At 30.4% G+C, this 10,510-nt stretch overlaps 3 protein-coding genes across 4 annotated transcripts; 2 read left to right on the top strand and 1 right to left on the bottom strand.

The window, feature by feature from the left end:
• Window positions 1–725: 725 nt before the first annotated feature.
• vimar (visceral mesodermal armadillo-repeats) lies at window positions 726–4,510 on the bottom strand. Its single transcript, XM_069130454.1, has 10 exons — window positions 4,353–4,510; window positions 3,752–3,880; window positions 3,309–3,542; window positions 2,739–2,905; window positions 2,331–2,562; window positions 2,100–2,246; window positions 1,627–2,022; window positions 1,375–1,507; window positions 998–1,263; window positions 726–901 (listed from the first exon to the last, which is right to left on the bottom strand). The coding sequence occupies exons 1-10, from the start codon at window positions 4,360–4,362 to the stop codon at window positions 780–782; spliced, it is 1,836 nt and encodes a 611-aa protein (XP_068986555.1). The 5' UTR covers window positions 4,363–4,510; the 3' UTR covers window positions 726–779.
• A 305-nt stretch (window positions 4,511–4,815) lies between these two features.
• Window positions 4,816–6,355, top strand: LOC138188545 (transmembrane protein 242-like). The gene is made up of 2 exons (XM_069130458.1): window positions 4,816–5,244; window positions 5,593–6,355. Exons 1-2 carry the CDS (start codon window positions 5,202–5,204, stop codon window positions 5,967–5,969), a joined length of 420 nt encoding a protein of 139 aa, XP_068986559.1. The 5' UTR covers window positions 4,816–5,201; the 3' UTR covers window positions 5,970–6,355.
• Window positions 6,356–7,208: 853 nt separating this feature from the next.
• LOC138188544 (uncharacterized) lies at window positions 7,209–9,330 on the top strand. Of its 2 annotated transcripts, none has more exons than XR_011175528.1 (2): window positions 7,209–7,869; window positions 8,123–9,330. XR_011175528.1 is itself a non-coding variant. In XM_069130457.1 (2 exons), the coding sequence occupies exons 1-2, from the start codon at window positions 7,731–7,733 to the stop codon at window positions 9,074–9,076; spliced, it is 828 nt and encodes a 275-aa protein (XP_068986558.1). In that variant the 5' UTR covers window positions 7,252–7,730; the 3' UTR covers window positions 9,077–9,330. The 2 variants fall into 2 exon arrangements, 1 of the variants encoding a protein (XP_068986558.1); XM_069130457.1 differs by having other exon boundaries at window positions 7,252–7,869; window positions 8,388–9,330.
• Window positions 9,331–10,510: the final 1,180 nt, after the last annotated feature.

Raw genomic sequence — 10,510 nt, 5'->3', positions numbered from 1 at the left:
TTTATAACATATTACGTTATGTAGTATAACGTTGTGGCGGGAAATTTGAATCGGTCAACAAACTATAATAATTTCAGAGCAGATAAATATGATTGCATATAGAAGAAATATGTTTAACAAATCAGTAAGGTTATAATAAAGTATACAGTTATCAAAAATTGTGGTCTGTAGATTTATTATTAATTAATCACATAAAATATATTGTTTGGTCAATTTCTTATAACTATGTACATCGATATATACGTTTGAAAACTTGTAATATTTCTTTTTTTCTCTCTTTCTTTCTTTCTAACAAAAAAATTATCACATTTAAGTTAAATAAGAAATAATCCACGTATAATACATAGATACGTGTACCAAACAATTAATAATATTTATGTTGGTTATTTTATAAACTAGCTGATATACTAATGAATATTTTTCACATTACAACTAATAGCAAAGTTAATTTTTTTAAATAATTTAAGACTAACTTCCCATATTACACATATATGATTGTTATTATTATTTTTCACAATTTTTGGTTGTTCACGCACACGCACATACACTCACATACATAATAAAAATTCTGACATCTTATAATTTTTCAACATTAAATATAAATTGGGAACTGATCTATATGCTTATAAACTGCATACGTTATATTGGCAACGCTTTAATCATTAAACAGGAACATAAAAGGGATCATTTTTTTTCAATTAAAGAATGTTTCATATTTTTGATGTTTGTATCATATATATAATTGTACGTTTTCAATATCCCTTTCTTTAATTACTTAATTACACAATTTTATCGCAAATTTTTTTCAATTTTTCATTAAGTTTTGGTTCTTCTTTGATTAGATTTGTTCCTTGACATAATGTTATTAATTCAGTTTTTCCCAGATGTTCTCTTAAGGCATCTGAAATTTAAATTTAAGAGAAACTTTAGCAAAATTTCATCAAGTCTTCGTGTTTTCAATTATATGATTAAATTTCATATTGTATTTCAATAATACCTAAATTAAGAATATTTTCTATTAGACTTAAAACATTATGCAAAATTGGTACTTCCAAACTGTTTAAAGTAGTAAAAAGTGTGCAAAGTTTTTCTCCTATATCAGCCTCAAGAAGAAGATTTTCACATTCGATCAGGGAAGTTGTAGTCAATATCATCAAGCTAATTAAAGCTTCATTTAGCATTACAACGTGTGGTGTTGTTAACATTTTGACTAGGTGCTTCACAGCTCCATGTTCCATTACTAGAAGTGCTATTTCTCTATTTCTAATGATGAAAAACATAAATATTAATAATTATACATACATATAATATATATATACTTTATGTATAAGATATGTAAATTTTACAAATATGTATTTATTAAACCTAATCAACCTGCTATTATTAATTAGCCAAGCGATTAAACGATTTGCTTCGCCTTGAACTCCAGGATGTTCCTCGACATCGCACCAATTAACAACTTTCTTTATTAAACCATCCCTTTTTCCTAATTCTATGGCAGCCTCACCTGTAATAATAAGTAAACTACCTGTTCTTCGCATCTTTTACTTATCTGTTAATTTTATCAAAATATATATTTTTTCTATGTATTTAAAAAAATGTTCATGAGAACTACTGTTAACATACTTTGGCCATCAATAACAATCCTTAAAGTGCCCAGTAGTTTAAATACAACTGGATAAGATGAAACATTCAGCATAGAATACAAAATGTTTATTAACCCATCTTTTAATATTACAGGTTTATTATCCACGGGAATAACAAGATTTCTCAAAGCGCTGAGTAGTGCATGTTGAAATCTTATATCAGCTATATCTGTATTATTTTTCTGTAGCAGTTTCAGAAGGTTGCAATGAACACCTTGCGTAACCATGAGTTTGCAATGGGCATCGGTACGCGCAAAATTACCCATTGCTAAGACGGCTGTAATTTGTAAATCTTTATCTTCGCTTTCGAGCCATTCAATTAGCTTTTTATATGCAACACCATTACTTTCATCATATAGATAATTCATACTGTCATCTAAAATATTACATTACACATAATATACTTATAAAGTACAATTAAAGTACTTATTACTTCCCTTTTGGTTAACATACCTCCAGTTAATATAAGAACAATTAAGTTGCAAGCGATCTTCAACACAGATCTTGTTTCTTCATCTGTACAGTACGGACTATGTTTTTCCAATAACTGTAACAGTAACTCACAAACACCTGCTTTAGCAAGGATCAATTTGGCATTCTCTAAAATATCAATATGAATTAATACTAGCCAACATTTTATATTATTATTGTAAATAATTAAATTAAACATATATAAAATGATACCATCTTCTGCTTGTCCATGAAGAAGTTCTAAACACATTTCAGAAAGTTCTGATGATGTATCAGTGGATAAGATATTTATTAAAATTTTCATAACCCTTTCATCTAAAAATATTATGTTAGCATCATTCAGTATTCCTAGTATCAAAAGAGAATGCATTGCAGCCTCTCCACCTGTAATTCCATCGATTTCCAGAATACGGCAGATAATTGGCACTACTTCTTGTTTCAGTGCCTAAGAAGAAAATAAAGAAAGACTAGTATTTAAATAAAATTATTCTAAATGAAAATTTTATATTCTATATAATATACAGAGAGCATGTAAGGTAAACTGTTTGACAATTATACTAATACAGCTACAATCGTAAAACGATATAGCAAACAAGAGAAATATTAATAAAAATATTATACCTCTGTATGAAGAGACGGTCGGTCAATAAGAAAGTTTAGCAAAAGTCCTGCAGCAACATTGCGAAGAAATGGTGCACCTTCTACATTTTGCAACGTAATACTTTTCTCCAATACTGCCAAAATTGATATCAACCCATTTTTGTCCTCAACAAACTTTTTACCATTTTCTATAATAATTTTGTAAACATTATTATAATAATATCCATATAGTCTTAGATTTCATGCAAAATAATGATATTATAATATTAATTTACAAATTAGTTTATTAATATACAAATTAATTATTTGTTAACAGTACCTATAACATGTTTTTCCTTTCGTATAGATTTAATTCTGATAAATTGAACTTGTAAGTTGCTATAAGTTTAATTTCTGGAACTTTATTTTTTATGAGAATCATTTTAATGATACTTCATGCAGTTAAAAATGTATATTCAATAGATAGAAATTAATCAAAAGATAGAAACCATTCGTGTTACTACTACTAGTGATATATTATAATAATGATGGTTTTAATGTTAACTACATACATGAACAAAATTTGGATCATTAGGGATTAAAGCTCCCTACCATTCTCGTAACAAATATTTCCCAAGGCTCTGGAAGTCTGTGTCAATACATCAACGCGATCTTCTTTTAATAGATCTATTAATGCATTTACTAGATCTGTGGTAGTGCATTTTTCTCTTCCCCTTTCACTTTTAGCAATCTCAGCAATTGCTTTAGCAGTCTTTGCAATAATTTCTTTAGATTCGTGACGCAATAAGGTTAGGAAAACATCATCTATTGTAAATTCAGTAGCCTCTAAAAACAAATAAAATTTGTCTGTTATTAGAAGTATAAATTATAGACTAAAATATCAAAGTTGATAGCATTTCTCATAAATTTATAATAATAGTTTGAAACAAAAGTAATAAATATTATATTTTGTAATAATTAGTAATTCTTATATATATTTTCCAAATATTAATTTAAGACTAAACTGAAACTGGAAGACAAAAAACAGCTAATACCTCCAATTGAAGTTTTGCTAACATTCACAATAGAATCTAACACTTGAATAATATCTTCAATTTCTTTCTCAGATTTTACAACGAATCGCAGTTCTTCAACTAATTTATCAATATTGTCCTTCAATTCACCTAAAAAAATGATGAACATATAGTAATATAATTCGTAAACATACAATCAATACAAATCATATATATTAAATACATAAAATACATAAAATACATATTAGACAGCTCCAAATTTATATAAGTATTTTATTTAATATATTACAGACATAATATATAGAAATAATGTCAAGTATACAAGGAAAAAATGTATTTCTTTGAATATTTAATTTACAATATTTTATCTTTAAATTATAACGCTATAATTATAATACAGATAGTTTATATTTTCTTGAAGTTGTAGACACTATAGAATATATAAAATCAATTTAACATTAATTTCATAAAAGCACTTTAAACAAACAATTTAAGCAGTCAACAAAATAACTTGTCAATAAGGTTTGACATGAAATATTTCTCTAACTTGAAATTATTGCTAAAAATAGACGGAAATTCATCACCGATTACACGATATATAACATAGTTTTTATTACACTACCTTCCATCATATTTTTCCTACTTTAATTTCGAATTTTGTACAAATGGAACTTTTTTGTAATGTAGGTAGCAATTTACTTAATGAGAAGGAAACATCTTTTTAAAGAAACTTCCATAAATTGTGAATCATTAGATAAGAAAGTGACATTTTTCTATAGGGTAGCAACTAAAGGAATCTTAAAGCAATTTCACATGCTACCAATAAGTGATATTGTGATATTGAATAATCATATAGAAAAAGAGGATTAGTTTCAAATAATATAAATTTAAATTGATATTGTATTGAAATATTTGTGTCTGAAGTGTGTATATGTATGTAATATTTATGTTCAATCTACAGGTGACAAAATGAAACGATCCAAATTTTTTCGGCTCCTAGGCAGAACTTTTTGTCTTCTAAGGCCTTAAGTTTAAAACGTGAAGAATTATTTAAGATTAGTTTTATCTAAACATTCTTCCTGATTTTTAATTATAAGCAAGTTTTAAAAATCGTTCAATCCATGAACTATGGACAACGAAATACTGTACCACCAATTACATGCTGTTAGTGCAAAGCGCTCCAAGAAACTAGATAAACCTTTTAGATAAAATTAAACTTAATTAATTCCTTAATTTTCATTTGTGTATTTTGCATTTTATGCAATAGCAATACATTTATTTAATGCAAAATACATTTATGTTTATTAAAAATTATAATTTATGCAGTAACCGGTAAAGAAACAACTTTGTGCCGATTCTGCATCTTGTTTTATTTTTTTCCTTTGAAATTTTGTGAAAAACCTTTTTAATTCTACTATTTCAATATTATGATATGTTACAACAATAAATAGAAAGTGATACAAAAATAATCATGTCAGAGGCAGTACCAAAGAAGAGGAAAGATAAATTATATGGTATGTATTTAAATTTAGATTGTTTGATAATTCAAATATTAATACTTCTTTAGTTAAAGTGATTCGTGATCCACATTTAAATACAATTTAAAAGTATTATTTTTTTGTATTGTTTCATTTTATATTATTTTAAGGTTATTAGATATATATGAAAAGTACAAAATTTATATTAACCTTTTACAATTTAAGGAAATAGTATAGAATAAATTTATGTTTAGTTCGCTGGTAATAAATTCAAACATAGATCAATTTCAAATTTATACAATTTTACATTTTCATGTGATAAAGTTTGAAATATCATACATAACCTAGTTTTATTTTTACCAATTTTATCAATTTATGTTTCAGAAACATTGTTCCTGGCTGGAGTAGCAGGAATATCTGTTATGGCTGGTTTTTTCAATGCTTTATCATCAGTTAAAAAAAAAGACAGTAAAAATTTTGATATTGGTTTTATGGGAGGGAAAGGTCTTCCTGAGTCTGGTGCAGCACTTGCTACAAGAGCTTTATTATGGGGTTCTGCTTGGGCAGTTGGTGGTTGTGGTATACTTTTTTATGGTATTTGGAAGCTTTCTGGAGCTTCAACTGCCGAAGAATTTCGATTAAAAGTTGGGAATATTTTACCAAAAATACCAAAAAATGATCCTCCTCAGAGTAGAACTGAATTTGAAAACCTTACAGATTTACTGAGGTATGTCTCTGAAGAATGGGGTAATGAAAAATAGTATTACTTATATATAAATTAGAAAAGATTCTAGGTTTAAAGTATTTTTTACAGCTTTACAGATCTAAGAAATATTTTTAATCTGAAGTCTGTAAAGATCTAAGAAATACTAAAAACCAAAAATCACAAAAGTAATTATTTGACATTAAGTCATAAAAGGGTAGTTTTAAATGTGTACAATAAAATAAATAAGGAATTTTATATTGCTGGTTTGTCATATAATAACTGATATTTATAATGTAATATTTCATTTTGTATTTGTGTATATATAGTGTATATATATACATATATTTGTACATTATTAATATATAATCCTAAAAGTTTGATCATATTAAATTTTCTTCAAGGAATATAAAATATTATTTTAATTGTAGTTCTTTTAAACGACAAATAGTTAAACATATGTTTGTTCGTAAGAGTAAGTTGTTATGTTTAATAGCTATGTTAGTATATCTGTGTGTAAAATAAATGTCTTTTAATTCCGTATTCATTCATTTATAAAATTTGCAATTTTATTTTAAATAATAAGTTTTGTTTAGATTAATAAAATGATATACAATTAATTGTTCACACTGATTAGGTATATGATAATATCGTTTTTGTGTACCATAATTTCGTAAGGTCAAAAAATGACCACAAGTAATCTTAAACGAAATAACACGAAGTTCTCTCATGAAATTTTTAAATCACGCGTTTTAAAACCTTTGATTCTTGATATATCTCGAATATTTACAAATATTTTATTAACCGATCTCACTTTGGATTAATGGAAGAATTGAACATTATTTTATCAAAACAGTTACTTCAAATTTTATAAAATCATTTATTTATGCGCGAAAAAACAAGATTATAGCCTTATTGCAAGATTATTGCTAATATAGTCATTGCCTAAATGAAGATTGGCTAGACCGTGAATATGTTATGCCATGATTGTGATACAAAGATAGTGGTATGTAGTTAGATTATAGGAGGCAACATAAATTTTGCTGTTCTTTTATGAGTAATAGAATGACCTTTAAAATTGATAGTTTTAACACATAATTCTCATAGGAAGTATAATAGTTCCTACGAAGTCGTTAAAAGGCTAGTATGTTATGTAAAATGGCTAGAAAAATCTTTATTAAAGAAAAATTTAACTCGGACCTCAGCGTTTTCGAATGAAAGTTTTGTATGTATAGAAGTATATTATATCGGTATTTTTGATGCTCAACATGCCGTATATCTATTATACCCTAAGTTGCGAAGAAATTGCGCCAAAGTTGCCGCACTATCCCTTTTTAAATGGCCTGTTGGTATGCGTACGAAGAAAGTACAGACAACAAAGAAATTTATTCGTGGAGGCAGAATCTCAAGCATGCGCGGAGCGTAGGGATCTCGAGTTTCAGCGTGCTTTACTTTTGAGGGATATTGTCGCGCTACAAATACCTTAATATTGCAGTTAATTTTATCAGATATCAGACTTTTAATGTACATATAAAATATAAATCATATGCAACTGAATTTCGGTAACTGGAAGCTCTGTACTAACTGAATCGCATACTAACTGATGTCGTACAGCTAACAGCGGTGAGATATTGTTGTCGTCTGAACAATCAACCAACGCGGTAATACATAAACGAAGCACGTTCTACGGTCGCGTGCAATGCGACAACGTCGCATTCACGACCGTGGTCGTATTTGTCGGTTGCGCTATTGCGCTGTATGAGATTCAGACGATTCAGACCAGTTTGTTCTTTGTCGCATCGCACGCACGACGTCTAGTATGCATACTTTCGCACAGTTATTGATTTCTGAAGTGCAAAAAAGGCCTGTTTTATGGAATAGATGGGATGAAAACTACAAAAACCGAGTGTTAGTGGACAAGGAATGGGAAAATGTGGCAGTAGTATTAAAAAAAGACAGTAAGTTGTCTAAATGTACTTATCTGATAGTTTGAAAATTTTAAAAATATGTTTGTTCCTTTATGTACATAATATCGTTAAAAAAGTATGTAAGTAGGCGATTTTTCTCTCATCCCCAACGCTGCTACCAATGGTTCTTCCGTAATTTGATAATTCACTTAATTCCAAATAATTTCTCTTTAAATCATTGTAATTCGAAGTATTGTTTAATACTGTGTAATATTAGTCGCACTGTCAACATTGGTTCCTATAGCTTCAAAGGCTCATACAGACGGGTCGTGCAAGACGGAGGACATCCCGCTCTCCCATACTTCTTCCGGAAGTGCGACGGGAAAAAGACGAGTAGTTACTTCTGATTCTGGCCACTCGCCACTCATTCGACTCGTCTGTAGAAGCCTCTAGAAGCTGTGCCCAAATGGCAAGACATATTTCAATAGCAATGGCTGAAACAGCACTTTGTCATATTTCAAACGAAGAGGTAATTTGTCTGAAATGGACAAAAGGGTATTTTATTTCAGAAGTGGAAGCCAAGTCGAAATGGCGAAATTTGAGGGACCAGTTCCAAAGAGAACTGAAAAAAGTGAAGAAGCTCCGTTCTGGAGAGTCTGCTAGTATATCTGTGAGCGATTACAAAGGGAAGTGGGTGTTTTTCGAAATGCTCTTTTTTTTAAAGGACACTATGGTGCTAACAAAAATGACGAGCAATTTCGACAATGTACCCAGCACGGATACATTGAATTCCGAAACGGACACGAACTCTGAAGATTTGGGGCAAGAAGTTGCGGATACAACGGAAGCGTCTGAAAGGATAACGCCACCGAGTCATCTCGAGACTTTCGATACTCATAGCTCTAAATTTGAGGAATCTCTCGAAATTCCACGTCTCCATAATACGTCAATCTACCACCATTCGAGAGGAAGAAAAAGGACATTATCTGACTTTGGAAGAGATATGTTAGAGATGGAAAAGAAAAAACTTCCGGCATTCGTCGAACACGGCCTATGCGAGAGACACGAGCAAGATGACGAAGACATGCATTTTGCAAAGTCGCTGGTACCGTCCCTCAGACGATTAGATCCTATCCGAAAATTAATAATTAGGAATAAAATTCAGAGTTTGTTAATTAAGGAGTTAATTAATGAAAATTCGAGTTTATCAAGTGATTCGCAGGCTGGGACATCTACCGGCGATCCTTCGGCACTGTAATATGTATAATAGTATTACCATGTGTATAATTAGTTATGAAATAACATAAAGAAATATTTTATAATTCTATTAAATTTTATACGATTTTAAATATGTATTCAGCTTTGTCCTGTATATTCCCCAATAACTTATTTATAAGCACAGTTAAAACCACACAAGCTTTGTTGATTATTCTGTATCAACAAGATCACAAACATATAACTGAATGAGATGAAAAATAAGGGATAAACAAGGGATTTCAACCATTTTTACTGTTTATGTTTACTGTAATGTTTAGAGCCTGTTATAAAACGGTTGCTAGACCCGAATGTCGTTTATACGTACTTTGGCCGGGACCATACGAGCGTTGAAACGAGATCCGCTGTATGACATCCGTTGTAGAAATATGTTATCGTCGTGCATTGAAGCCCTCTCACTAGGAACATGCGTTATTTCGATATACGATAATATGTACATATTTCTACAACGGGCATCACGCAACAGATGTCGTTCCAATAGTCGTATGGTCTCGGCTTTACCGATACCGATTCCCATTTATATTAAGGCGAAAATAAGAAAGAAGCAAGACGAGCTTACGAAAGAATTTAGGAACGCACATCTACACTGAAGCAGAAGATCAAAAAACCAGCCTGTCTGAAATTAGGAATAGAATTAACAACGAAGTCGAAGATGAATGGCAATAGGAACGGAACGCAGTACAAGCGAGACAACTGGACAAGAAGATTTATCAAGGTCGCATACTTCTTCAGGAAAAGTAAAGTAAGAAATTGGTTACTACTGCGTGCAGCTTCTGACAGGACACGGAATATTCGATTCGTTCAAGAAAAGAGTTGGGACGTCAGATAAAGTGAGACGTACTGGGATTGTGGACAAAGGCTGGATAAACTCGAACATTTTATTTTGTACTATTCTAAATGGAGTCTGGCAAATTTTTCTTGAAAAAGTATGTAAATTTAGTCATTCTTGGGATTGTTTCAAGGCGACTATAATAATTATAGTGAAAGATAGAGAGTGAGTAGAAAAGGAAATTCAAATTAGTTAAAGGAGAAGACGAAGAACCGTAAATACGTGTTTCTAAAATAAGTAACAACAGTGTCATACAAACCTGAAATAATAAAAGAAGAACAAATATTAATGTCCGATGCAAATAAACGGGCCTGTTTAGTTCAAACTGGAATCCATTCCCAAGGTAGCATATTTTATACCGTGCTGCAAGGTGGCCATTGAGTCCGCCGTACGGCAGTAACGAGAAGAGGGTTTTAATGGGTTTTGTCACGCATCATCTCAGACAGCTGAGCCATACAACTACATAACCCGATAGTACGTTGCCGGATATGCATCAAATGCATTTTCCTCCCTCGCGCGTGTGAGTACAGATCCGAACGCCGTGCGTGCGATGCGACAAGACACAAACCAGTTCGAATTCCATCGGAC

Source organism: Bombus flavifrons, chromosome 16 (genome assembly GCF_040668555.2).
Source record: "Bombus flavifrons isolate JBK064 chromosome 16, iyBomFlav1_principal, whole genome shotgun sequence".
Taxonomy (NCBI): domain Eukaryota; kingdom Metazoa; phylum Arthropoda; class Insecta; order Hymenoptera; family Apidae; genus Bombus; species Bombus flavifrons.
This window is presented reverse-complemented; position numbering and strand designations above follow the sequence as displayed.

Excerpts from the sequence above, each read along its gene's own strand:
- vimar (XM_069130454.1), bottom strand. Across the intron at positions 2,563-2,738 it reads GACCGTCTCTTCATACAGAG|GCACTGAAACAAGAAGTAGT; the intron begins GTATAATATTTT and ends TTTTCTTCTTAG. Across the intron at positions 1,508-1,626 it reads GATTGTTATTGATGGCCAAA|GTGAGGCTGCCATAGAATTA; the intron begins GTATGTTAACAG and ends TTATTATTACAG.
- LOC138188545 (XM_069130458.1), top strand. The coding sequence starts at position 5,202 with ATGTCAGAGGCAGTACCAAAGAAGAGGAAAGATAAATTATATG. Across the intron at positions 5,245-5,592 it reads GAGGAAAGATAAATTATATG|AAACATTGTTCCTGGCTGGA; the intron begins GTATGTATTTAA and ends TTTATGTTTCAG.
- LOC138188544 (XM_069130457.1), top strand. The coding sequence starts at position 7,731 with ATGCATACTTTCGCACAGTTATTGATTTCTGAAGTGCAAAAAAGGCCT. Across the intron at positions 7,870-8,387 it reads AGTAGTATTAAAAAAAGACA|AAGTGGAAGCCAAGTCGAAA; the intron begins GTAAGTTGTCTA and ends ATTTTATTTCAG.